Source organism: Liolophura sinensis, chromosome 1 (genome assembly GCF_032854445.1).
Source record: "Liolophura sinensis isolate JHLJ2023 chromosome 1, CUHK_Ljap_v2, whole genome shotgun sequence".
NCBI classification, from domain to species: domain Eukaryota; kingdom Metazoa; phylum Mollusca; class Polyplacophora; order Chitonida; family Chitonidae; genus Liolophura; species Liolophura sinensis.
In genome coordinates, this window is record NC_088295.1 from 90,268,893 (window position 1) to 90,296,444 (window position 27,552).

General features: G+C 41.7%; 1 protein-coding gene across 2 annotated transcripts; it reads left to right on the forward strand.

The window, feature by feature from the left end:
* Nucleotides 1-2,521: 2,521 nt before the first annotated feature.
* On the forward strand, nt 2,522-23,493 carry LOC135480931 (uncharacterized). Of its 2 annotated transcripts, XM_064760865.1 has the most exons (8): nt 2,522-3,092; nt 18,807-18,985; nt 19,249-19,465; nt 19,715-20,026; nt 20,354-20,674; nt 20,868-20,915; nt 21,251-21,372; nt 21,731-23,493. In XM_064760865.1, the coding sequence occupies exons 1-7, from the start codon at nt 3,026-3,028 to the stop codon at nt 21,343-21,345; spliced, it is 1,239 nt and encodes a 412-aa protein (XP_064616935.1). In that variant the 5' UTR covers nt 2,522-3,025; the 3' UTR covers nt 21,346-21,372; nt 21,731-23,493. The 2 variants fall into 2 exon arrangements, with proteins under 2 accessions (XP_064616935.1, XP_064616942.1); XM_064760872.1 differs by lacking the exon at nt 20,868-20,915.
* The last annotated feature ends 4,059 nt before the right edge of the window (nt 23,494-27,552 follow it).

The following is a 27,552-nucleotide window of genomic DNA, read 5'->3' on the forward strand; positions in this document are numbered from 1 at the left end:
TATTTCACTTACAGATGTGCGTGGATTTTAAGTGTACATAGGCCTATCCGTGAAACCTCATCAAAACAGGCATTGGTAAAATATCGCTGTCATTAGACAATGCAATTAACATGTCAGATGAAAGGCCGAAGATGTGCTCTTTATAACCTCGTCAACCAATATGAGTTCATGAGAGGAGTCAGAAAGAATAAATCCGTTATATTTTTCTGTTTTGTTTGGGGCCTGGAAGCGAAACGATCCAATGAGGTAATGAGGTAATGAGGTCATTCTTGAGTTGGTGAAAATTGTCAACGATTTACCGATGTAGCTCCAGTTTTACAGTGTATTAATTGCGGCAGTGGGTTTTGGCACCCCGTCAGGTTTTCTTCTATTTGGGTGTGTAAACCCGCCTAGAATATCGCTATGGTGAAGCACAATACTTAGTTCATAAAATGTTGGTCGAATTATGTCTTTTTTAAGATAACATTTTAGTGTTGTCTGATCGCACTCTTTAGTTGTATGCATGATACAAAATAGTCACCTTTCCAATGATTCGACCAGGCCAAGATTAAAAAAAAAATGTTTTTTGCGGGTAAGGTGGCTTGAGTCGCTATATTCAGGCCGACTTTTCCTCCATTGCAAACATTGCTTAACACGAACCACTGCACTGCTCTGATTTATAGAAATTAGGTTCAGTATTATAGGTTTGCTCTCACTGGAGTCTGAAGGCAATTCATTTTATCCACTACGTTACAGCACATTCTTCTTCACACCATGAATGTAGGTCCCAAAAACCTAATGGCATCGTTTAAAACCTAATGTTTGGCAGCCGATGGACATAGATCCGTGGAACCTACCGTTTAATATCCCTAGTCAGTGTGGCTCAGAAGTGTTCGGTACTTCAGCGCATGGTTAGATCAGCTGACACACATTCGTGCGGCTGATACCTTATAACCGTGCAATTGCACTGTACAATAATCAGACCCCTTTCAAACCCACACGTTCTAGGTTTTTTAAGGTGTCTTTCGGAAACCAAACTTCAAATCAACACGCCTTATAAATGTAAGGCACTTAAATATCACCACTCTTGAACGGTAATATATGCAAAAAAGGTTGATATTTTAGATGCAAGGTAATTATTTGGGCTACCAGTATTCTGTTCGAAAGTTATAATTCAATAAGATTTTCGCTGATTGATTTTTCCGAAAAGTTTATGTGTAGTGTGAATTCAGTATACAGTGTTATATATAGGCCTACATATATCTTCGTACGCAGCAACATGTTTGTGTGCGTTTGTGTTGGCCTGTCTTAACAGAGGAGCTATAATGTAACAGTAGTTGTCATCTCCGTCACGCAAAAATGTGACGTAAATGACCGTGACGCATATGGCAGAAATATGTTACTGGTTTGTGTGAGTCTGATTGATGCCGTAGCAGACTACTGTTACGTGTTACTATAGAGCTCCACCTATAGGCCCCTATTGTCACTTAGCAGTCAAGATTTTGGAATCAGCATTTAATAATTACATGCCTTTGGACGTTCGTGGATGACAAAGAATGTGAAAAAAACCTACATACGTGCAGAGAAGTGGAAATTCTTGCAACAAATTACGGAGAACCTTTAACTTTCCACTTGGTTACAAAAATATAGAGCTACTGTCAAGTGATGAGAACCACGTGGTCAGTCACGTGCCTTTCCTGAACCGCCATCCGTGACGGAGATGACCGAAAATTTAGGGACATCAAATTTAAATAAAAAGTATACATATAACCGGTATTTTTCCGTGTAGAAATAAAGTTATTGTCATAGTTCAATCCTACAAGTACATGTTTTGTAATGAAATGAGCACAATCAGAATTATATCAGTGCCCAAGCTTTTCGGTGTATATGCTGAGGCATCCTATTTTGACATGCACGAGTGACTTTCGAGGCATAAAACAAAATTATTACAGTGATATTCCAACGTGTAAATATGTATTGAGTCTTATAAATGTATAAGCCGGCTAATCAAGGAAAAAAATTGTCCAGATCCGCCAAAGTCAAAATAAAGGTGATATTAAAACTGAAGGACATGAATGCGCAACATTATCAAATTGACCCGTGTACGGGATTAATGAACGTGCAGAACGTGCTGTAGCCGTCATATCGCTACCCTAACTGTCCGTTTGCCCCCTGCTGCATTCCTAACACAATGGTTGTATCACAAGCCGTTATTCATTTCTCTTATGATCAACTCGAAACAAAGGCATTATCAAGACTGACCTACTTTATCCTTTGCTCCACAATAATAAATGTAGGCCTATTATAGGAGATTTAGGGACCAAGCCTCTGTTTGTACAAATCTGCTTACATACATGTTCAGTATACTGACAGAATATACAGACTCTGACATAATTGGGTGTGTTATATCAATAGTGCCTGAGATCACTCCAACTGTGGACCACGAGTCGCCAACAAAAGGGGGTTTCCCCGTGGGCGGACATGCGTCCGTTTATCAGAGTGAGTCAGTGCGCAGGACTGAGGACCGAGCGTCGAACATCTGTACAGAACAGACGGGCTGTGTCTAACTGACCGGAGGTACCACAGCTCACAGGAAGCCCCGGGCTGGTGTTCACCCTCACACAAGGAGGATATGTGTTAGTGTGACTTCACACGGGAGCTACTGTACAGGACACATCCGAGGCTTCACGTGTTAAGGAGACCAGAACTCTGGTCACAATAAAGCGGACGACATCGTACACAGCCGTTCAGCTACAAGAACCGTTGTTCGCTTACGGGCACAGTGACGATCCGGTCTGCCTGTGTGATGGCTTCATGCGGCCAGCGCATGTAACAAAAGCCCGGCCGTATACCGTAGTGGAGTGCGCGCTTCTAAGAAGGGGAGATCGCGTGTGTTGTAGGGTTAAGTGTTGATCAATGCAGCTACAGGAGCTTGTAAAGACAAAGACGGTGCCCACGATCAGGGAACTGAGTGCTTAAGGCCTGGAGAACAGCCTGGGTAACAGGCGGAAGTACTCAGCCAGGCTGTCTTACTCCATAATCGGACATGTGGACATCCAAGGAGCCCTCAGTTGCCGGGTTGGTCCAGATCCTAGGCTTGACCATCCTCAGTGGTAAGTACGTGTGCAGTTTGACAGATGTGTGCTATGTGCTTGCATGTATAGTTTGCGCGTATATTTTCTGTTTGCGTATGCTAGAGTGTGTGGATAGGATCGGCGCAAGTGAAAAGTCACCGTGGCAGTCCTAATTGATGCGATATAATATAATATATATGTGCATATAAGCTTATTAGCTTATGAAATATTAAAATTGGTTTGATTTATGTTCGAGTTATTTTTTTAGGTATCATTAGGTTCACAGTATTCATATCTTAGCTTAGATACACTGAATAACCTGCACCCAGAAAGCTCCTACTCCCATTCTGTCGTGCGTAATAAACTCTGGCTGAAAATGACACACGCCACCTGTATATCGTATATAAGCCCTCATGTTCAGTCTCATAGATAAGAGTAATATGTACATGTTATATATTTACATGTTAAGCTATATGTATCTGTATGGAATACATCTTGACATCCATTAATTTTCACGAGCACCTGACGCTCTGGGGGCGCATGTCTGTGGATAGGTACGTGTAGGGCCTGTTGTGCATCCTCGGGAAAGGGAGGGGCACGTTTGGGCATTTGGTGTTACCAGACATGTAGAATGCCCCTGAGATGGAACCGAGCGTGTGAGCTGGCATTGGAGAACGTGGTGTTTGAGTCTGGTCAACTGTGTCGCTTTCTCCCCGGGGTTGGCATGTCCTGACCAATGCACATACCGTGTCGATACCAGCTGGTCATCCAGTGCTGACAATGTCGACTTTACCAACTGGACCTTGGATCAGCCTATAGGATCCCGCTACACCCGTTAACTGTCTGTATAACATAGGCTATAAGCTCTTCAGGTAGCCGATCCCTCACGGGGACACCTGCCGCGAATGTACTACATGTAAATCCAATAATACCTCTAATAAATATAAACAAGGTCAATCAGCCGTGGTGTAAAGTAAGCCACGGTCAGTATTTCTTGTAAGTTAGCTTTTGTTCTATTCATTTTTAATGAACAGGTGTGTAACTTGTATTCACGCACATGACTGTGCAACAACCACTGTTTGTATATTTGAATATTTAATTTCCCTTCGTAAATATAGCCAGACATGTAGCGCGCAATAAAAACTGTGCATGTACCACCGTCTGTTATCTTACCGCCTGTAACTCTATACACATCACGTGTCCAAATAGTATTTTGTTTATATCCAAGTGGTTCCTAATAGGCTGGAGCTTGGGATTGACATGGATTCCCCTTGTGTTACGTAATTAATCATGGATTCCCCTTGTGTTACGTAATTAATCATGGATTCCCCTTGTGTTACGTAATTAATCCGCACCCACCATTAAGTACATGTACATATGTAGGCATGGTATAACCACTCATGCACTTTGGACTGCCCTTTGAAAACCTGTTGACTGTAGGCCTTATACTTCCAAGAAAAGCTGCCCACGTTTACCTTGAATATACATCACTGAAATCTGAAATAAAAATGATATCATGTTAAATTGGGTTATGTGAACCCGCTCTCCCGTACCTGTCCCACAAACACGTGAAGTACTCTTCAATAAAAAGTTTGGCGACCAGCCAGCCATGCGCCTGTACAGACCGTGACATTTCCTGACACTCAGCCGCTCATTTTGTGACACTTACAGCGCACGCGTGTTGACATAGCGTAATGCAGGAGTGGGTAATAACGTAAAGTGATGAGACCTCCATACGTAATACATACGCTCCCACACCCAGGTGTGTTTAAACCTTAAACTGCTATAACAAAAACATAAACGAGGCCTTTATGTATACGTGAAGTTGCCACTGGAGACTCCATGACTTGTTTGTAGATATTTGTTGGACAGAAACAATACGAGACGTTATTAAAGCATTTCCAGAGTCGTTGCTTCTGTATTGAGTTCATTTTTGAATGTTTGTTTCTTCGGTAAAGCGTGTGGTAATCTCGAGATGAACAAAATTAGACTTGTGATGCTGTGCGTGGGTGTAGCGTGAGTGCCGAACTCGTGGACCCAGTGGGAATGCGTGTAAGGTGCGCAGTGTGTTTTGTTGACCTACGGGTCTCATTGTTTGGGGACCACCATTTTAAGTTAAAAATGGCTTCACACATACACCTGATTCAACAGGATGCAGGTTTTGTGTATAATTTAATCTGGGCGACTAAACATTGCACAATACTTCGACGATGTGTTTGTCAGTCTTTACTGTATAGTATTTAAGTCAAGGGTAAGTGGTGAAACCGTCTTGTAGACACGAAGAGCTCTTTCTCCAAAGAACAGCTACCAGACCGTTTATGGAAGTCCAGGTGTAACCAGAACAAACAAGATGGAAATGAAATTGTGTTTTCTGAGGCATCCATACAGAACGGAAGTTATCAAGTTCTCGGCGAGCCCAGACGTCTTGCGTCACACGGAATGGATCGTAACAGCAGAGATTACGGCTATAGCTGGGGACGACTTTGGCACGTCTTAACACATCTTACTGCGTGCAGAGGATCCGTGGTTATTTGGTGTAGAGTATCCGTCCGTGTGATCATGTTCTCATAGCCCAAACTCATACTGCCCTGCGGGCATGTTAATCGATGGCTATTGTCCAGTCTCCTTCTCAGACTCATCCACTTCGTCTGGCCGCTGTCGGGATTCAGAAGAATTGATACGACTAAAATCTCATTTAGTACCTCAACTCTGCCTTGTGATGCACCGTTATGCCTGATTTGGGATGGCGAGAGCAGGAGTGCGGAAGGGGTGGAGGGGGACTAGATTAAGGGGCTCAGCTGGTACAGAATTTCCATAATTAAACATCAAGATACAATTGTTGCTTGAAAACTTCGTGTTAGTCTGGCCCATTAATTGACATCTGCATGACGACAAAGGAAAGTCACTGGGTCGGCAGGTTCTTGCTAACGGTTCTCGCCAGATTGTACTGAATGGCTACAAAAGCCAAGTCCTTGGGATTTTGATGCATCGCCTGACCGGCATGTTGGGGAAATTGTCCTTCAGGGTACAGATAGGGTTAATGCACGTAAGCCTTATACGGGTATCTCCTAACATCGTTAGTGTTTATAATGTATGTAATGTATTGCGACAAACACACAAGCTGGCTGTTTCTCTGATGGATTGTTTACACTCTGACAGTTGCCAGCCTTTCATTTTCACACCAAAACAATCAATGTATGATAGCTTAGAGCCCCCCCCCCCCACACACACACACATACACGCCTCCTCCACCGTACCCGCACTTATCATCAGGACTGCGTTGAGTGATGATGACAACAAAGACTGTAATTTGTGCTAATATCAGGAAGATAAAGCGTCTGGGTCAGTGCTTGTGTTCTATAGTCCATTAATTCATCGTCATTTATGAAGATGGAATCCCTAATGCTGCCTAGACTGAAAACTAGTTAGAAGCCCTAAGACTGACTAGATTAAAATTTAGTTAGAATCCCTAATGTTGCCTAGACTGAAAAATAGATAGAATCCCTAATGTTGCCTAGACTGAAAACCAGTTAGAATCCCTAAGACTGACTACATTGAAATTATTTAGAATCCCTAAAGTTGCCTAGACTGAAAAATAAATAGAATCCCTAATGTTGCCTAGAGTGAAAACCAATTAGAATCCCTAATGTTGCCTAGACTGAAAACCAGTTAGAATCCCTAATGTTGCCTAGACTGAAAACCAGTTAGAATCCCTAATGCTGCACAGAGTGAAAATTTCACCTTGCACGTCCATTCGATGTCTTGGACGCCTAACAAGTGCGAAATGTATTTTTCACTGCTGTCACTTTTTTGTCATCGTTTCCAAACTGCTATCATTGCATGTCTGATATATCTTGTTTCTCAATTTATCTGAATCCTCGTCGTCATATGACTGAAAAATTGCTAAGCACGGCGTAAAAATCCAAGCATTCGCTCTCAATTTATCGGAGTTGTACCAAGATACGTATGTGTACTTTCAGTGGCTTGTCACAGTTATATTGTAAACATTTCCTGTTGATAAAATAAACCTCTCACATGGAGTAAGGCATTACTAATAATTTTGACTTAGCCTCCCTAAACGTGTATATCATCACGCGATACGCGGTTAACCCTTTACCGACGACTTGTTCTCCACATTCTACAGTTAACCATTCTGCTCTGCCAAATATTTGTTAAAATGATTCAGCTTGTCGAAGATAAGTTCTTCAGTAACTGATCCGATGCTCCTGCACGTCTAGCAGATGTGTTCCAGCTATGATTCTGTTTAGTGTGCCGCGTGGACTGCGGCCTGGTTTCAAAGTGGTGGCAAGGGTGTTGAGAAGAGGAGATGGGACCTTGAGGGTTGTGGATAGAACGGCGAGAATCTTGTGATGGGGCAGGAGCGGGAGCAAGTTACCCATAACAGCTGGAGTCACACGATTAACTTCTGGTCCCCGAGGGATTGACATAATCACCGGGGGTCAGCTCATCACAACTGTAGAAACAAATTGTCCGCATCCCCGGAATGCACTAAGCTGTAGGCCAGCTGTGAATAACTGGCCAACATTCTCATGTGTTCTCCAGATGACAACATCTCATTTAAATTAGCTTACCTAAGACCGCAAGATTGACATTTTTACGGAGATAACACAGCTGGTATTTATGGTCCACTATAGTAAGTTTATGCAGCTCCGTAGCATTAAGTCTCAAGGCTGTACAAGCCGTTAGTGAGTGTATGCAGAAAATTTTCATGTGTAACAGATGATTTTTACACGGCTTGTTAACCGGCATTTTGATTGTTTTAAGGTCAGTTTAATAGGGCTTGTCAACCACCATTGCGATTGTTCTAGGGTCAGTTTAATACGGCCTGTCGACCAGCATTGCGATTGTTCAAGGGTCAGTTTAATACGGCTTGCTAACCAGTGTTACTAGTGTTGTAAGGTCAGTTTAATAGGGCTTGTCAACCTACACATATAGTTTGCACTTTGTTAAATGGTATTTTGGCGTAACGGAATCAGAGGAGAAAGTCTTTGTAATATATATATATATATATATATATATATATATATATATATATATATATATATATATATATATATATATATATATATTCACATCATACGTGCCTACGTGGGGCATCCAGATGCCACTGCACTTTATTACAGTCCACACGATAGAGACATGTAGGTCAAGGTCAGCTGAGGACTTAGACATTCAATCCAAGCAAAGCCTTTTGCCAGACATGTCACAACTGAAACACAACGATCTTAATGGATGAGGTAATAGGATAATGGTTGCCTAGCCTGTTTAACTTTGAGTGAAAATGTGTCTTAAAACTGTAGAGTGATGGAGGATACATCTAACACATGGATGGCATCCGGCACCGATGCCAGTCTGAACAGACAACCATTCAGTCCCAAACAACCAGTCTCACAATACTGTACCATATCATACACATAAAATTGAAGATGAAGCGGTTATGTGTGAGAACTTATTCATGATGTCTGTTAACAAGTTACTTATTGTCTCTTGATGGCGATGTTGAAAATGTTGGTAGGCATATATTACAATATATCGCCACAAAGCACAATTATCTGTTATACAGACTAAATAATAGCTCTGACTGATGCTTCTCTTCCAGCAGATTAGTGCCTATATTCCGAACGCTGATTAGAGACAAGCATATTGTTGTTCTGACCACTGCGCCGTGTCAACAGAAAGAAAATTAGCTTTTACCGTTAGTACATCTTCAGCTTACATCGCCGTAGGCGCATTCTTGAGAAGCATGTAGATTATTTAGTAAAAGTAAGCGTATTGCTGCCCGCACACTTTAGACATACTTGTTTAGGTACCCGTGGGTCAACGCGTGTGCTTAGTGTTTGCACATCTTTGCTGGACTCATTGTTATCGAAGTAAAATGCTAATTCAAATGAATATTCAACACATGTAATCTACATGCATCTGGATAACTGTACCTGTGATCTTACCGAGAGCTTTCCTGATGTTATCAGCTAGCAGGGAGGATAATTGTCAAGGAGACCGTTATCCTCTTGCGGCTGTTCTGAGAGTTGCCCGACACTAACACAGATTCTGAGGACTTTTCTGTTACCAGACTCTATAACAGTTTCTGAAGACTTTCCTGTTACCAGACACTGTAATAGTTTCTGATAGCTTTCCTGTTACCAGACACTATAACTGTTTCTGAGGATTTTCCTGTTACCAGACACTATAACAGTTCCTGGTGACTTTCCTGTTACCAGACACAGCAGTTTCTGAGGACTGTCGTGTTACCAGACACTATAACAGTTTCTGAGGACTTTTCCTGTTACCAGACACAACAGTTTCTGAGGACTTTCGTGTTACCAGACACTATAACAGTTTCTGCGGACTTTCCTGTTACCAGACACTATAACAGTTTCTGAGGACTTTCCTGTTACCAGACACTATAACAGTTCCTGATGACTTTCCTGTTACCAGACACTATAACAGTTTCTGATGACTTTCCTGTTACCAGACACAGCAGTTTCTGAGGACTTTCATGTTACCAAACACTATAACAGTTTCTGATGACTTTCCTGTTACCAGACACAACAGTTTCTGGTGACTTTCCTGTTACCAGACACAACAGATTCTGAGGACTTTCGTGTTACCAGACACTATAACAGTTTCTGATGACTTTCCTGTTACCAGACACAACAGTTTCTGGTGACTTTCCTGTTACCAGACACAACAGATTCTGATGACTTTCCTGTTGCCAGACACTGCAACAATTTCTGATGACTTTCCTGTTACCAGACACAACCAATTCTGATGACTTTCCTGTTGCCAGACACTGCAACAATTTCTGATGACTTTCCTGTTACCAGACACAACAGATTCTGATGACTTTCCTGTTACCAGACACTATAACAGTTTCTGATGACTTTCGTGTTACCAGACACAACAGATTCTGATGACTTTCCTGTTACCAGATACAACAGTTTCTGATGACTTTCCTGTTACCAGACACAACAGATTCTGATGACTTTCCTGTTACCAGATACAACAGTTTCTGATGACTTTCCTGTTACCAGACACTATAACAGTTTCTGAGGACTTTCGTGTTACCAGACACTATAACAGTTCCTGATGACTTTCCTGTTACCAGACACAACAGTTTCTGATGACTTTCCTGTTATCAGACACTGTTGCAGTTTCTGAGATCAAAAGGTCTATTCCATCCTTGATTCTGTGTGTACATATTAAGTATAGTAAATAGCTGAATTCCTGACTTCGTGTATTATGTATTAGAATCAATGTTAAACAAAATGTTAGGGGTGGCGTCTCAAAAAGTACTGCATGTATTAAGCTCAGGGTCTGCTAACATGTAGAGCACAATGCCAGTAAGGGGATATTCCATCGTTGATTGGGTGTGTACATATCAAATACTGTAAATTACTGAATGAATGACCTAGTGTATTGTGTATAAGAATCATTGTTAAACACAATGTTTTGGTTGCTATCTTAAAAAAGTATTGTATGTGTTGACATGAAGATTTACATTTTAAAAGCACGATGATGGGGGGGGGGGGGGATGTTCCATTGCTGATGCTCTGTGAGCATATTAATTACAGTAAATTATTAAGTTCAAGATTTCATTTCTTTTTGCATTGAGCTGAAGTTTTGCATTCCTGTCTTGCATTCATAGCCTTGCTATCAGTTCTAAGTTTTAGTTGGATTGGATTTGATGTATCAGATTAGTTATTTATTTTATTTTTGGTTTCGACGGCTAAATATTGCTACGCAGATATACGGTCACGTTGGTGTGGTGACCAGCTATAGGAACATTAGACAGCTATAGCCTTGTATATAGGCTTGTATGGAACCTTATAGCATATGCCTTACAGACACAGTCGGCTCGTGGCTAGCAATTCCGCTACGAACGATGAAACATGGGCTCCAGAGTTTTTTGTTGAACGATAAACACTGCCCCGGATCGGTCTAGCCTACCCTCGTGTGTTCCTACTTAGCGGACCAAATCTTAGCAAACACGCGGCTTATCATCTAAGGCCATGGTCGGTGAGCACGACGCGCACTGATTTTAATCTGGAACCAACAGTGGGGTCTGACCAGACGCCTGTGGATAAATCCATAACCAGGCCTTCCATAAATCCATAACCAGGCCTTCCATAAATCCATAACCAGGCCTTCCATCATGCAGGCTTTTGACCACGCCTTCTTTCGCCCAATCTGGGCCTCTCGGGCCAGCTATGAACCAGTCAGCTGTCTGCAAGAGAGAAAGTTATTTTCTAAGCCATTAAGGGACCCCTGGGCATATTGTTTGACCCTGATGAAGTGAATGGCTAAGCTCGATGGGTTATCCAGATGTCCAGCTGTTGGTTAATTAATGTAATCATTATAGACCGGATGTTGGATGGAGTCATGCTATGGGCTAGTGGTATACGTCCTGCAAACATAAGTTATGTATGGCCGTGACCTTGCTGACCAGTTGCCGACTAGCTGTGAACAACACGACCTGGCGTTCAGTGCTGACTCCTTACTCAAACCCCCAACCATTCTCTGTAAGTCTGAGCCTAACTCTTCCAGCCACGATGCATATCGCCTGTCGTGACTTGCATGAGCGTAGAGCCAATATCCTTGCGATGCACATCCAATGCTGTTACCATCATAGCCTTTATTTTACTTAGGTGCGCACTTACATTTGCTGTAATCTTTTAGACACCCTCGTCTGATGTTTGAATTCAATGGCGAGACATTTTTAATGTCTTTCAGGTGATTGAGAGAGCCTCACACAGTTTGTTTCGATAATCCCCTGGCCATATTTTACCGTGTTCGCCATAATCTACTATGTATTGCATGTAGGAACTTTCAATATTGCAAGTGGCCTGTCCGGGAGCGTGTAGACGTCTGACGTTTACATCTACATGACTATGTTAGTATGTGCAGACTCCGTTGAGCTGTATGTGAATGATAGTGTTTACATGCAGTGTAGTCATGTTCTCTGTGAGCACGCCTAATTGGTTTTGCACAGACCTTGTTATCGATCATTCTGAGCTTAAGCTACCTCTGCCACCGACCTTGTCACCGTGTGCTGCCCAGATCGGGTGTTTCTATCCCGCAACCATCGAGTTGCCGCGCCTATTGGGCTAATACATCTTAATAGGTCTTATCAATCATCAAGACATTGAGACGCAGTCTCCTCTCAGTGCCCTACAAACTCGGCTGCGTTGACTGCCATAGCTCTACAGCAGTCTTGGACCATTGGCTGTGTGGAGTAGAGTTTAGTCCAGTGTTTGGCTGGGCTCTTGTTACCTCCCATGTTCCAACATCATGTGGAATCCAACACCGTTTACCTCAATTACCCACTGTTTCAGTTGCTTCATCAGACAATTTTCACTCTGATGCCATATATTGTCATTTTGTGATCTGCAAAACAGAACCCTTTCAGAAGCATTTCAATACTGATACTTGGATGGTGCTTGTCTTTCGCAGGGAGATAACCGCTCTGTTTGGTTAGACATTCCACGTTTTTTGCTTTACCGGTGGACGACTGACCATTCTTTAGTTTGAAATGCACAGTTTATGTCGAAGGACGGATGTATTTGATAGTATGATGCTTTTGCACGACAACCAAAGTACATTGCGGAATTCGCTACAGACTTCATCTTTTGAACAGCATATCTGTGTGCAAATAGGAGCCTCTGATGATTTAAAGATAGATGAATGACAGCCAATGAGAAAACCAGCTGAGCAGAATGTTAGTTATGAGGGAGTTAACCCAATATGGTAATTCGGGTCAAGCGCCTGGACTAATAAGGACTGCTTCCCTCGTTGTTGAGGCAGCTTTCACAATTTGTGGAGGAAAACTTTGCTACTTTGTTGTTTGATTAACATTGTTTATACAAGTACGCTGGTTTTGTGCTTGTCGTCGGTGTGTGGATGTTTGGATGGTTGAGAACAGAGTGGGGGTGGGTCCTTCTGTAGGTTTTTGGACTGTTGTCTCACCCAGAACTATCCTTACTAGGGAAGGTGTGTGACCTCAAATCAATGAATGGTCAATTCTTCAAGGATTGAGGAGTGAATGTTCCGTGTGTATACGTGCATATATCAAGCAATCTAAGAAGACCAGTGCTGTGATACCTATGTAAGACAGGACGGCGCTTTGTCCTATCTCAGACATGTGATAGCGCATAATACCACGAAACCTTGGCTGCTTGAAGTCACATCAAATTGATCGAAATATTGGCATTGTGCATTATATATACTGTACAGAAGACTATAACCACTCCGTGAACACATTTTATACAAACATCTGCTTCTATAAAATAAGGAATATATAACATAATATGCCATCCAGGTAGTGTACATCCCATTTGTAACCACGGAAGATGTGTTTCATGTTGTTTCACGTAGCACCATGACCTGGACTGTCTGCAATTCATGTGTGTGTATTGCGGCACCTGTGGAGTCTAAATTGTCTAAATACGCCTGACATTTAAAACTTTGTTTCCCGTTCTTCTGGGCTCTATAAAACAAAGCTAGGCGTGTCAAAATGCACACTGACGTCAGCAGTTGCACTTTGAGGCAAACCGGCGTGGATAGTGTCCTGGACCAGCATATATTATCTGTGACACATGCACTGCTGAAAGGCTGGGCGTGCGCATGTGGTAAGGACTAGCACTCTCTACCTGTGTTGTCACCATGCGCCCGTGCAGTATCCGGGTGAAGAGTTAGCTCATTGGTGAAAACTGATGTCGTCTGACCCAGTGCGACCACTCAGGTTAATGGCAGACGTCATGTGTGTTGGCGTGTGATACGACTTATTGGTCAGTACTACCGTCGAAGTAAAAGGAAAATAGAGTGGCAGGAATGTTAAGTAACGGAATAGTCCGTCTAACATAAACAAAACGAGTCAGGACATAAGAGGCGCGTTGTGCGGGACTGACCAGTTGTCTCTTTATATCATCACAGTTATTAGATCTGCGCCTTGCCGCCAAGCGCAAGTGAACACTTTGGGTCGATAATCGCGAACATTTATTGAAATAACGCTTAACACAACTTCACAAGGAAGTGAGAAAGTAAACAGGACTTTTTTCTTCGCAAGACAGAGTGTAATGTGAGGCTGTGAAATATCTCAATAAAGCGGTATAAAGTTGTTACGTGACAATCCTGGCGGGTCAAGTGTAGTCGAGTCGAGCATTCAGTCCAATGAGTCTCTGATGACACGGCGACACGACGTGATCTACAGATTGACGGACTGTATGCTAGGCTGCACTGACACGGCTTATGTCGGTCTGACACAATTAGTTTCACAGCAACTGGGAGCGACACCGCCTCGGGACAGAGGTCAGCGCGTGCGGTAGTAACGGTTTTTGTCAACTGGATAAAACCTCTTGCTGAATTTGTTAAAATAAAATAAATTTGATAAAAACCCTTCTGCGTGAAGAAAGAACCCTGCGTGTTCCATAATCCATATCTGAATCGTATGATATAAGCCCTTTGTATTTCTGGAATTAGTCATGTATTCTGTGTTAATGCATAGACCGTGGGAAATTAATTATCCTCAGTGTATGCCGAGAAGGTAATTCATGTAAATGTATAGCCGTATTAGTTAACATTGTTAGTTAATACCAATTAAAGGTTGTCTGAGTATGTCAAGCTTCATGCATGTCTGTGCCGTTAGCACCCGGAATTATTCTTCCAGCCGTGCCTCGATAGTAGGCGAATCAAAAGGGACATGACAGACTGTGTAAAATACAACGATATTATCACATCGCATATTTAGTTTAAACGTTAATCTTTCGTATTAACACGCTGTTCGTGGGTTTCCCCCGCCGTAGACTAGGGCTGGCCGCCGTGCTATAGGTGAAATATTCTTGAGTACTGCGCGCGAAAAAAAACCCAATCAAGTAAATAAATCAACAAATAAATAAATAGTGCAGCTCCCTAAGATACCTTCTTGTCGAATGTGCGCCTAAATGCACGCCAGGGATATTCTATGATATGAAGTTACATTTTCGCCATTAATGCTGCACACCGTTTCATTTCTTGGTCGACTGGTTACGTATTGGTGGAATTCCAAGTGCATTAAGTGGCGCACTGCAAGGTTGGCGCCCTGACCCTGTGTTATTTAAATAGTACACACCAGGATGATATTTACTGGTATTTACTGCTGAGCCAGATCTTGATTTTGTTTGCGTGGCAAAAGTCAGAAGTGACGTGTGTTTTAAGTCAAAAGTAATGTTATTTCAATGTTGAATGAGTGTGCAGCAGTGGGTGATTCTCCCAGTTAACTGAATTGACAACTGCAATATGTCATATCTGTTCGTTATCGGATTTATTGCCGTAAACATTGCTGATGCTTGCACCCAAGACATGCCAGAAATGGGCTTGTATATTATTGCCCCCCACTCCCCCCCGGATACAGTAGATTACATAACTGTAGCCGCCTAACCATCATGGCATTGTGCGATGTTATTTTGTCACTCGGTTTATCGATGGCCCGACGCCAGTGTACGAACCTGTTGCACTTCGACACAAAATCTCGCATCTGACTCATGATACAGGCTGTCCATTTCTCGTTGCATTGTCGACCCACTTACATCGACTGAACTGTAAACTCCCATTTCTGGATTGTTAACCTGTTGCGATACGATGTGCGGAATACTGCAGAAAACGATCTACTGCTTAAAGTATCCCGCACTACTTAGTTCGTATGTTATAGGCTAAACGTAGCTCATGCGTCAGCTCTTACAAATATCAACAGTGAGTAAACAGAACAGAACTCCAAACATATTTTTGCATAATTGAAAAACGGCATGCAATTGTCTAGCATGCAATAGGCTAGCATGCAATTGTCTAGCATGCAATTGTCTAGCATGCAATAGTCTAGCACGTAGCTGTCTAGCATGCAATTGTCTAGCTCCATTAGGTTCAATGATGACCAGAACTATAGGCAATATTGCATATGTTCCACCGATAGCTGTCTAGTGTATGACTTCGTGGAACGAAAGAGACCGTTACTTTGTGGAACGAAAGAAACAGTAAAGAGCAGATGTTCCCAAAAATGATCAGCATGTACATGCCGGTTGTAAATAAACGTGTATTAGTTGTGTATATATGCTTAGTTCACAAGGAAATATTCAGACAGAAAGCGGAACTGTTTGATAAGTGAGGCGCATTTTTAATGGCACATGCGATGTTCGGTAACGGAACTGAAGCTCTGGTTATAAAGAGATTAGAATCCGAAGCTTCTCAGCACTGTCTAGTACCCCTTCCGTTTTCACAACCTCGTCAGATCTGCTGAAGTGTCATATGAACGAACTGTCAGAACTATCGCCTATGCCGCGCATGTACGTGTGTGCACCTCTTGGGAGCTAATCATACTTTAATAATTGCTAATTGCACTCCCCAGCCGCGTGCCTGATGGTCGATATGACAAATATGGTTTTATAAACAGTACACTATACAGCAGATCTGGCCAACCAACCGCTCATGTGGTTATCATGTAGAAAAAAGAAGTGCATTCAGAGGGTTATAAAATTGCAAAACGAGTTGGCAGCCAGTTATGCACTATGTAGAGGAAAAATAGAGGAAATGTCATAAATAGTGGTGACTGAGTATACAAACTCTACATTAAAACTGCGGATACATGTATATACCGTCGATGTTTTCAGACGGGTAACAAATAGCCTACTTGTCTAACTGAATGTTGATTTATATGCTATCTGTACCAGGGATCGATGCACGCTTGTGCGATTAAGTTCTGAATTGCGTATATCTTTGCGAATATTATGCCGTGCATGTCATACGATTCTCCTTATTCCCAAAATTACAACGCGGTCACTGTGTTTACCAGTGAGGGTACTTGTCAGAAACAGGCAACTTCGTATCTCATGAATCTGACCTCCATGTTGCCTAGCGTCTGGTGCATTCCTACATCTACATGTGCATATTCGTGTTCAAGTGGTACTTAGACCTTTGTACTGTAACAGCTTGCAGTCGACCCATTGCTAGCTGGCTGAGTTACCATCGTTACCGTGTTCAGACACCAGACACCTGACAAGCAACAGCTGCCACCATTTTGTCTGACAAATTCTGGCGGAAAATGTGATGAGATAAATGAGGCGGATAAAGGCCATCACTGATTTGGTCAATATTATCAGTGTTGGATTAAGTATATGGCCTTGTGGTCGTGTGATGAAGCCTGTAGAGTTGTATACGGGAAATCGGACCGACTTAACACTGGGCCAGCTATGTGTATGAAAGCCTTCAAGCGTTTGTGCGTGAAGAGCAGTAGTAAAAAGGCATCTCTGAAAATGTTACCCTGGACAAGCGCAGAAATTATGTGTCGTTTTGGAAGACAGATTTTCGTGTTATATGTGTAACAACAGCATAGTTGTCATTGACCCTGGAATTATGGGGTCTGAATGATTAATGAAGTGTTGGCCACGCCGTAGCAATTCTAATTTACGTGTTGTAAATATCATACATCACTATTAATCACTGTCCACTTTTAGGTGTTTGTAGCGAGTGTGGACATGTTGATGGACAGTTTAGAAACAATTAACAGATTATGATCGTCTGAATGTTTCGGGGAACGCCCAGGGTATACATGTAGGTTGATGAATCCACGTCGCAAATCAGTCGGTGAGGGTTAGAATTTCCGTTGGTGACATTGTTGTAGATCAGTGACATGCACTTAGTGGTCCGTTATATGCATGGGCGTCCAAATGCGATCAATAAACAGTACTCTCTTTAATGAAGGCTCACCACAAAATGAGACTCGTAAAACAAGAATTACACAAGATCGGCCCAAGTATAGAACAGATGTTGAATTAAAACGCACAATAGAAACATGACCCTTCTCAATCATTGCTCAAGAACCGTAACGCGCATGAGTTTTTCACTAAGTATAAACAGAAGTGAATGGCAGTGTGATGGACTTGTACAGACACCAATCCGATTGGCTTCTGACCGGTGGGTCCTCAAGTTCGAATCTAGCTCTCACCGTTATATTATTACAGTAACTTTTGTACTATGGACGAAAACTTTATTTCTGCGTATCACATTTAAAAGTTGGAGAACATGCAGTGTCAGATCTGCATTTGATCTCTAGCTTTTTATATCCCCTGCCTTTTATATCATCTCCAGACATATATCTCGACTGTGGCTTTATGTCAGGAAATTCGAGCTCACGCCGATGTCCTTCGTCCATAAACATGACCATTATGACAGAAGTGAAATTTTCCTCTGAATGAAAGTCTGAATGACGAACATAGGCAGTTTACTATGTCATATGAAGACACCTACCGTGCCCTAGGTGAAACCCGCCCTTGATCAAATTTCTGGTGGAGGCGAAGTAACATGTATTTGGAAGACTTTAATGAATTGTCACAAATAATTGTATCCGCTTTACGAATCTACTTTTGGAGTTACCACTGACCAACGATAATGGATGGTTTGGTTTGGGAGGCTCTCCTCCCCTTTGGAACCTGACATCCTGTAGCGTTGTTTGTTTAATTTGCAGTGCTGGTGAAAATTTTGTCTCAAAAAGTGAACCAAGACTTTGATTCGGTCACACTGAGTTGCTTGAACTTTAACACTGCCTTATCGAGTCAGAATAGCAGTTTGAATGGGGTTTAATACCTGTGTCAAATGGTTCTATATTTTAGTGATTATTTTTACACGACCAGGTGTCTAATATGCCGCTGTCACCGCGGTTGATCGAGTTCTAAATGGTTGTATTCACTGTGGTAATATTCTATGTTACAGGTTTGTGTGTCTTAGCTAGAGTGACGCTCGACGTATCCCCGAATCTCTCTATCAACGTTAGGAAGGAACCCATTGTCCTCGACTGTGCATTCACGGTAGCTACGCCCACGGAAGAGGTCACTCAGCTGACATGGTTGCGGAAAAAGTCATATGATCGGAAGTTCAAAATTATTGTCCAGGTAATGTTATTGTAAAAATAAACGTGTGTTTTGTTTAAAATGTCACACCCAAGACAACTCCCAGTGTAACACTTTAACAGTCTTTATTTGATTGCTATCATCTGAGCCAGCGAGGTTTCAGATACGTAGGCAGTAAGGCGCGGATTTATTACCAGAATTTTCTCAAATAATGTTATTCATTAAATTTGCGTATACATCGTCTGTAAATCAATTCATCTGTTGAATATTATTGTTTTATATGAGTATATGTGGTTATATCCCAGGTACCCATCCCCCTCACGAAAGGGAAGAGGGTGGTGCATCGAGACTCACACCTGAAGAGAAGGGCTAACATTACGGTGGCCCAGGCCAACTATGGCCGCACTATGGTGAGGATGGAGGTAAAAGCCGAATGTCAGGACGAGGCTGTGTACCGATGTGAAGTCACTGTCAAAGGCGGTAAAGCTCCGCCTCCTTTAGACGTCAACGTGAACATCTTGGGTACGTCTGTTATGGATTGAATTGTATTTTTGTTTTCACCCCCTTTTAAAACTTGACAAGTATTACTGGCTCCAATGCTTTTGTCTCACTCATTTAAGGTTGAACATCCTTAATTCGACGATGTACGTATAAAGGTGTGTGAAGTCAGTTGAAAGGGAAGGAGCAATCTTTTTAGGTATTCATTTTTAAAACTTTGTACGTGTATGTGGTTCATAGAAAATAAAATCTCTTATCTTTTTGTGGCATCAGAGGACCCGACGCCACTCTCGCTAACACAAGGCGGAGCTGTATCGGAATATCACCAGGCTGAGTTTAAATGCTCAGCCTCAATCGGCAAGCCGAAAGGTGAGATCAGCTGGGTAATGACACGAAAGGTGGGGAACCAGTATGAGAACATCACGATGGGTGGAATGGTCTCCCAGAGAATGGACGCGAGGTTTTGCTCTCCCCTAGCGGAGAACACCCTGATCATCGAGGTGACGGGAAATGACATCACTATACGATGTGTGATCACGCGAGGGCAGCAGGTGGTGTACATGGAAAAACCGGTGGATGTGCTATGTGAGTATATGGCTTCTCTTGACTTCACGTGTCCTATAAGAGATGGATTGTAGAATCATTTATCCGTAGTATCATAATATAACAGCATTTTGATCCAAGTATCGTTCATGTTCATAGTTTTGCACTGAAGTCATAGCTGCTCCGAGCCAATCATCAGCACACTCTTTGGTCACGTGACTAAAGTACTGTAGGTGAAAACAAAACTAATTTAACCCAGGTGATCAAGGCATTGAGGAAGATTTTAGTATAAAAAATGAGAAAGCACCACATTGCTCTTGTGTGCTAGTGGGAAAACAACATTTACAAACGTCATTTTACCTCTTTCAGATCACACACGAAATACCGAAATACATAGTACAGTCAATGGGAACAAAATGGCCTACTGGGTTCATGACATATCGGCTTTCGAGGGAGACCAAATAGTGTTAAATTGTTCCAGTAGAGGCCGTCCGGCACCCAAGTACACCTGGCGGTACACATCTACAGAGGGAGACAACTCTGTAGTCGAACTGCCTTCATCCAGTGACTCAGCTGTGCTTCTAAGCAACGCCACTAGCAACCTAACCGGAACGTATCAGTGTGTTTCAGCAAACGTTGTCAGCGGAGTAAATGGTAATGATGATGCCGAAATTCGACTTATTATTAAAGGTAAGTCGCTGTATTTTGTGAAACAAACCTGGTTTTTAAAAATCAGTTTAGAAATTCTGTTCAGCACAGGCAAGGTTTGTATTTTGTACGTACGAATTCTTTTCACAAGGAATTTGAAGTTGGCCCACCTGTTGTATATGTGAAGTTAATGTCTCTGATCTCCGTCAACATTGTCAAACTCTATTGGTTACAGCAAAACCACGTGACCCAACTGATGGACCGGCGCCGGAAAAACCAACAAGTAAGTCAATAACGTTACAAACTTCTGCTTTGTCCTGTGGTGTAAGTTGATATTGGAGGCATGTGATTTTCGACTTGCATGGGAGATCGGGGATTAAACCGTTTGACATCAAATATTCTACAGTGTGTCTTCTTATAGTGAGTAGCTATGGTGGTTTTAAATATTGTACAGCCAAATTCTTTTTGAGGTGGATTATCTGTCAGTTTCTATGCAGTTTTGAAGTCCTTGATAAGAGTTTACGTAGGGCTGGACATTTGCTTGGCCTTCGTCGCTGATTCTAAGCCCTGATCTCAGATTCCGTTCCCCTGACGTACAAACTACCTTACCTGTTGTAGGTAAGATGGACGAAGTAATGGCGGCTATCGGCACAGCGGCCATCATGGTGGGGCTGGTGGTGACGACCATATGTGGGCGGTGTTGTGGAGGTTGAGATCCAGTCATTCTCATTGACCTGTTGGTGAGCACTTCTAGCCTCTTATACCTCTCTTACCTGTGTCTGGTTGACTTTATATCTAACTAATTATTCAGATTGATTAATTGTGTCTCAGCAGAGCACTGTCAGGATTTCATGTGTTTCATTGAAGGTGTTAATACTTAAACCATTATTCACACAGATTTATTTACAGACGGAGCGGTTTAAGGATTTGGAGCATGCCATGAAAGGTGTTAATCCTTATTCAGTATTAATGATTTTAAATTTTGAAGAATATTACATTTGTGGTAGTGGTTGGCAAATCGGTAAGGATCAAGTTTGCAATTTGTGATATTCACAAAAGTTAACAATTGATTTAATCTTAACACGTGGTTGTTTTCAGATTTGTATCGAGATCCGTCCAGAACAACCAACGTTATCAAAAAGGGATTTCCTGCAAAAATGAAATAGTCACCTTTCCGTATTCAAGACGGGATGAAAAGACTCCATATGGAATATATTAATGTGCAATGTCCACTTAACATTGACAACCTGGAATAACATACTATCGCTTTATTTCTGGTGTCAAAAATAGTCCTTACCTGTGATTGCGTAATTCTTTTAGTCGGTGGGACGAAATGGACAATAAACCAAAGTGAATTGAAGAGTCGACCAAAACCAGGATTCGGAAATCAGAAGTCCGAATGTGCAGAGTAACGTTTTTCCTGCAAACATTCCATGGAGTAGAAATTCAAACGTATGCTTTACTTATGTTGTGCTTCTTTGGTCCAAACTTGCAAAACTCTGCCAGTTTTACCCTATCTTGTGCTTCCTATATTTTATCATGTGATGTGCTAGTCTTCCTCGGGATTAACCAGTGTCGGGTTTTTTCCGTGTGATTTGTGTACCGTATATTTAATGGACTCCACCTATAGTTATACTGGACCTGACCACTGGCCTTGCATTTGTGGAGCTTTCGACATTTTAACCTCAGGACTTGTTATGTGTGTTCTTTGAGACTTGTTCACATTGTGCATGAAGTGTAGTTTTACGATTGATATTCGAGGTGATGAAAAACACCGAGGAAAATAAGTGATAATCGGCATAATTCACTCCCTATATGAGGGATATAGGATTTGTCAGTGTTACAGCAGCACAGTGACTAGTGACTTCATCCAACTTCAGTTTGTGTATCACAATTCTTGTCCTCAAATCACCAACAGGTTGTTACGGTACAAGAGAAAAGTGTCCTATATAGTTTATGCAATACTTGCTGGCCAAGTATTATGTAATTCAACACGGAGTGAATGAGTGAGTGCTTGGGATTTAATCAAAGTGGAGTGATTTACATTCCATTTGTCATATATTACGATCCGGCATCACACACTTTCGCTTGATGTCGCGTGAGTAGAACTCCTGAATCTTATGACTGTAGAATTAACACACATGGCGATTCGGCTGAAACGTTCACGTTGCAACCAAAACTTAACATAGTATGTGTGTGATGCTATCCGCGAGAGATGTGGTCTGTCCGGGAATGCATGAGCTACCTGTGATTGCCAGTGCTCATGTACTCAGTGCTCTCTGTTGCCACCTTGCCAGAGTACTGTGCTTTAATCAGTACTTTGGCTGTTTCGGTGCTATCGGATTTACATATAAGCATATACCGACAGTTAAAGTTTGCCTATTATCAATGTTTCATCATGATCGACCGTTTTACATGTACTTTAAATTCACGGCTGTGGATAGTGGTTGTGTTGTTGTTTCCAGAATGGTGTGTTTGTGTAGAATGGATATCTCATTCTCTTTGGGCCCGCTCATTGTGACCGTCTGCCAGGGCGTGGAGTAGATAACCTTGTATGGAAGCAACCCCGCTTTTTGGGTCCAGTGACCCGTGACTAGGGCGACTCTGTCAACACCCTAACCTGGACATCAGATCGAAATTGACCGACTTTCCAGGAATGGCACGGCGTCTCTGTTTTTAACGGAATGACACTTTTTGTGCTCTGCAAAATTGAGACATAGCCAAATGTTGGTGCACAGTGATTGAAATCTGATCTTAGAGCTCATCAGTATGGGTGTGTGGAAGATGTTGGGTCGGGGCGTCCGGTATGAGCATCCTCGGTTGACGTTCGAGACAAAATACATGAACACGTGCAGTCCGTCAGTGGAATGTCTGGATGAATGGTGGATTAACAACTCTTCTCTCTGGGAACAACAGATGATTTGTTGGTGATTCTATGGACGATATTATTGCCATGTGAGTGAAAGATACAAGTATTGTACAAGTAATGAATGCCCCTGCCTGTCAGCAGGATATTAACCACACATTTGAGAGGTCGTCTGTACCTAGGACTAATATATTAGTCCCTGTCTGTACTACCATCTCTCGCGGAGTGGCGGGAGTGTCATTCCCACGGAGGCGATGTATATCGGTCCCATGGTGGCTGGGTAGTGCACATAGCAATGTCATAATCAACGAGTGTTCACAAAGTAAATGTGAGCTTTTCAGATGAAATCACAACTCATGCTTTCACAAATCTCTGATTCGCTTCATACCAAATCAAAAAGATGTGATATTTTTGTACATAGTTTTATTGTGCCAAAAAATCTAGCCTTATGTGTGACTTTGTTTTGTGAAGAATTTTATACTCGCTCACAATGGCTCATGATATACGTTTGATTTTATTAGTGAATTATTTTTGCAAGTGACCTTCAGGAAACATTCATTTTAATCATATGATTTTAGTCGGTTGATTCCGTTTTTATGCTCTACAATTGTGTTTTTGGTAGTCGTTTGTGGATAATCGCATTTTACATTAACCTATATTTAAATCATACGTCATAAATTTGGTTTCTTTTTTTTAAACTTAAACGATATACAAATATACAGATATACTGAAATGGCTGTAAATGTAGTATAGCAGGCATATATATATATATAATGTCTAAATAAATTTCATCGATTTTTCTTTCCGGCTTTCCGTGCATATCCCATTCCAGGAAATTATACTGAAATAATATAAATCATATGCACGAAATCGATAAACGTGGACAGTATGTTAAATGGGAAAGACGGAATGTCGGATTCTTGTCGCGAGGATGTACCCATGCAAATTACAACGGAATACATGCATACTCCTTTAGGAGTTTGCCCCGGGCAATACAGGCCTACACCTCAAAGAGTTGCTAAGAATGCATAAGTAGGGGCCTACGGTGTGGACTCATGCATAATTCTCTGCCTGATTTACTTCATGTCGAATACAGAATTAACCGGACTTAGTGGCGGGGAATATATATATATATATATATATATATATATATATATATATATATATATATATATATATAAATGTAAGTCTACCATGGATATGTCTTAGTCCATCTTCGCCCCGGTAATAGGCAATCGCTTAATACGTAAGCAAAGGCGGAGGCGTGTAGAGCCATGAATATCTAGGCGTGTCGTCATTTTTCTGAAGTTCCGGGTAAAGGGAGATAACCCTGATATACTGCTTATCATCAGTGTAGGCCTAAAGGCTATAATTGAGGTTTAATTCAGTATAATTCAATATAAACACAATGGATAGGGTGTGGAACGTTTGTGCTCAGTGGATCTTATACGGTGAACATGGATGTGTGATGAGACTATATTTTCTGGGTGACCGACTATCGGATTGCTCAACGTCATGTTTCGTTCCCATCTGGGATTAAGAGTCTCTTACTCCCAGTTCCCATTAAAACATGCTACACAGTTCAAGATGTGTATGTGTGTTTGAGATTGTTGTACATTAAGTGATAGACATAACGTGAGTATATGATCTAGTAACAAAATAACAAGCATGCATAGGCCTAGATGTGTATACATGAACCGGGAGACTCTCACCAACGCGGTCGCTGTGAGTCGAAGTCCAGCTCGTGCTGGCTTCCTCTTCGGCCGTACGTTGGAAAGTCTACCAGCAACCTGCGGATAGTCGTGGGTTTCTGCCAGTTTGCTTCTTAACATAATGCTGGTCGCCGTCGTACAAGTGTAAAACAACAACCAATTAAATGAATACATATGCATATATACACACAGTGCGATGTTGAGCGCTGCGCAACTGAGATGTGATTACAGAATATCTCAGATAAATCTTATACTGCTTATGCTAAAGTGTATTCTCAGACACATACAGCTCGTGGCGTTTACACAGCTTGTAATACTTGGCAAAAGAAAGCCCATTAAATGTAAGCCTACCTGAAATTTATCATATGTCGCCATATTTATGTTTCTTAATAAGCTATTATAACTTTATATGAAGGTAAACTGGTCATAATGATTCTTACCGTTTGTAATATTCCGTGTGTACTACACATACCTCATGTATATACCGCTGTATGACATCGGATTAATAAACTGTTTATCCTTACGCCTGTGTTGCTGCTCAGTGATGGCTATTGTACTAAAACCAACCGTTTTTGCGTTAGAGTATATACTATACGTTTTAATGTGTTCAAATGTGTTCACGGGAAATTGCGTTAGAAAAGTGAAGCATTGTGGGGTTGCTTGCCACTGTTGTGCTTTACAATACCTTGGGGTTGATTGTTCACCATTCAGTATTACCTAAATTGTTAACTGTCAAGCTAGTCTTTACAATTGCCCTTATTAAACTGTGGTTCAGTCATTACAACGAATCCCGGACCTGAGATCAGACTTTCGCAAGCTGACCAAGGCTTACACACGGTATACACAGTATCTAACTCGAATCTGTGAACCAGCCTAAAATTAGACTTGTCCATTTTGCATAGAACTTGGAAGTGCAGCTCAGGATAATAAGATTAGCACAATGGTGATATTTAATTCCATTCCTGGCAGATACTCGTCAGTGAAATTGAATGAACGGGCAGACGAGAATCATCACGTGATCAAAATATTCACTTCAGACATCGCGAGCTGCTCACGTCAGATAAAAATGCTGACTGCGACCTTAAAGTGAGTATTGCGTGTAAAAGGCGGGTCATTCAGGGAAATATGATTACCCCTCACAGAACTCGGATTGACCCATGATTTATCAAGACACCTTTATTCTATTCTATTCTTTATCCTGTTCTACTACTGTAGATTGCATTTCATTCATTAAGACGTATAAATTGATTATAGGCAATGAGAGTATTCATCTATCGGCTTGGGGCCTCTATGCTTTGATTGGGTCTGGCGTCAGGTATGTTTAGAGAACAAACAATAACATAAGTCAGCATTGAAACCGAGACACTGGTGTATTTGTTTGCTTGTGTGCTGATATTTTTCGCATTGTCACATAGTAACATCTGTCAACATCAGGGAAAATTAACAACAGAATCAATTTTGGTGACAAACGTAAATACTGCTGAAACAGGTATGTGTTCTTCGGGTAAACAGACAAATAAGAGTTAGCTTGGAACTAATTCCACATTCAAAACCTAATACTTTAAACATTTGGTTGGTGATGTAAAATCAGTGTTAGTTTTACAAGATTTGTAGCTCACGAGAAAAAAGTAGTTGCCTGCCTAGGTGGGGTAAGATAAGCCATGGACCAACATACCCCATAGGCTATTGTTAACATGCATATGTTGATGTTGATATCTCAGTTATTTGTGGAACATGTTCAGACACCATTTATCTTCTCCTGTCACATTTCTCATGCTGTCAAGTCATATAGGCCTAAAAAATATCATAGTTAGGTATAGTGAACAAGTATGATTTTCAGAGGTAAAGTGATTGACAAAGCCAACGGTAAGGGAAAAATTTACCCCAACCATCACCAGGTAAAGTGATTCACAAAGCCAACGCTAAGGAACGATTTACCCCATCCATCACCAGGTAAAGTCTTTCACAAAGCCAACGCTGAGGACCGATTTACCCCGTCCATCACCAGGCAAAGTCATTCACAAAGCCAACGCTAAATACCGATTTACCCATTCATCACCAGGTAAAGTCATTCACAAAACCAACGCTAAAGGCCGATGTACCCCATCCATCGCCAGGTAAAGTCATCCACAAAGCCAACGCTAAGGACCGATTTACCCCATCTATCACCAGGTAAAGTCATTCATGAAGCCAACGCTACGGACCGATTTACCCCATCTGTCACCAGGTAAAGTCATTCACAAAGCCAACGCTAAGGACCGATTTACCCCATCCATCACCAGGTAAAGTCTTTCACAAAGCCAACGCTACGGACCGATTTACCCCATCCATCACCAGGTAAA

What these genes read in the sequence shown, in the direction of transcription:
- LOC135480931 (XM_064760865.1), top strand. Translation starts at nt 3,026, where the DNA reads ATGTGGACATCCAAGGAGCCCTCAGTTGCCGGGTTGGTCCAGATCCTA. An exon ending in AGTTCAAAATTATTGTCCAG is followed by an intron (nt 18,986 to 19,248) that starts GTAATGTTATTG and finishes GTTATATCCCAG; the next exon opens with GTACCCATCCCCCTCACGAA. An exon ending in CGTCAACGTGAACATCTTGG is followed by an intron (nt 19,466 to 19,714) that starts GTACGTCTGTTA and finishes TTGTGGCATCAG; the next exon opens with AGGACCCGACGCCACTCTCG.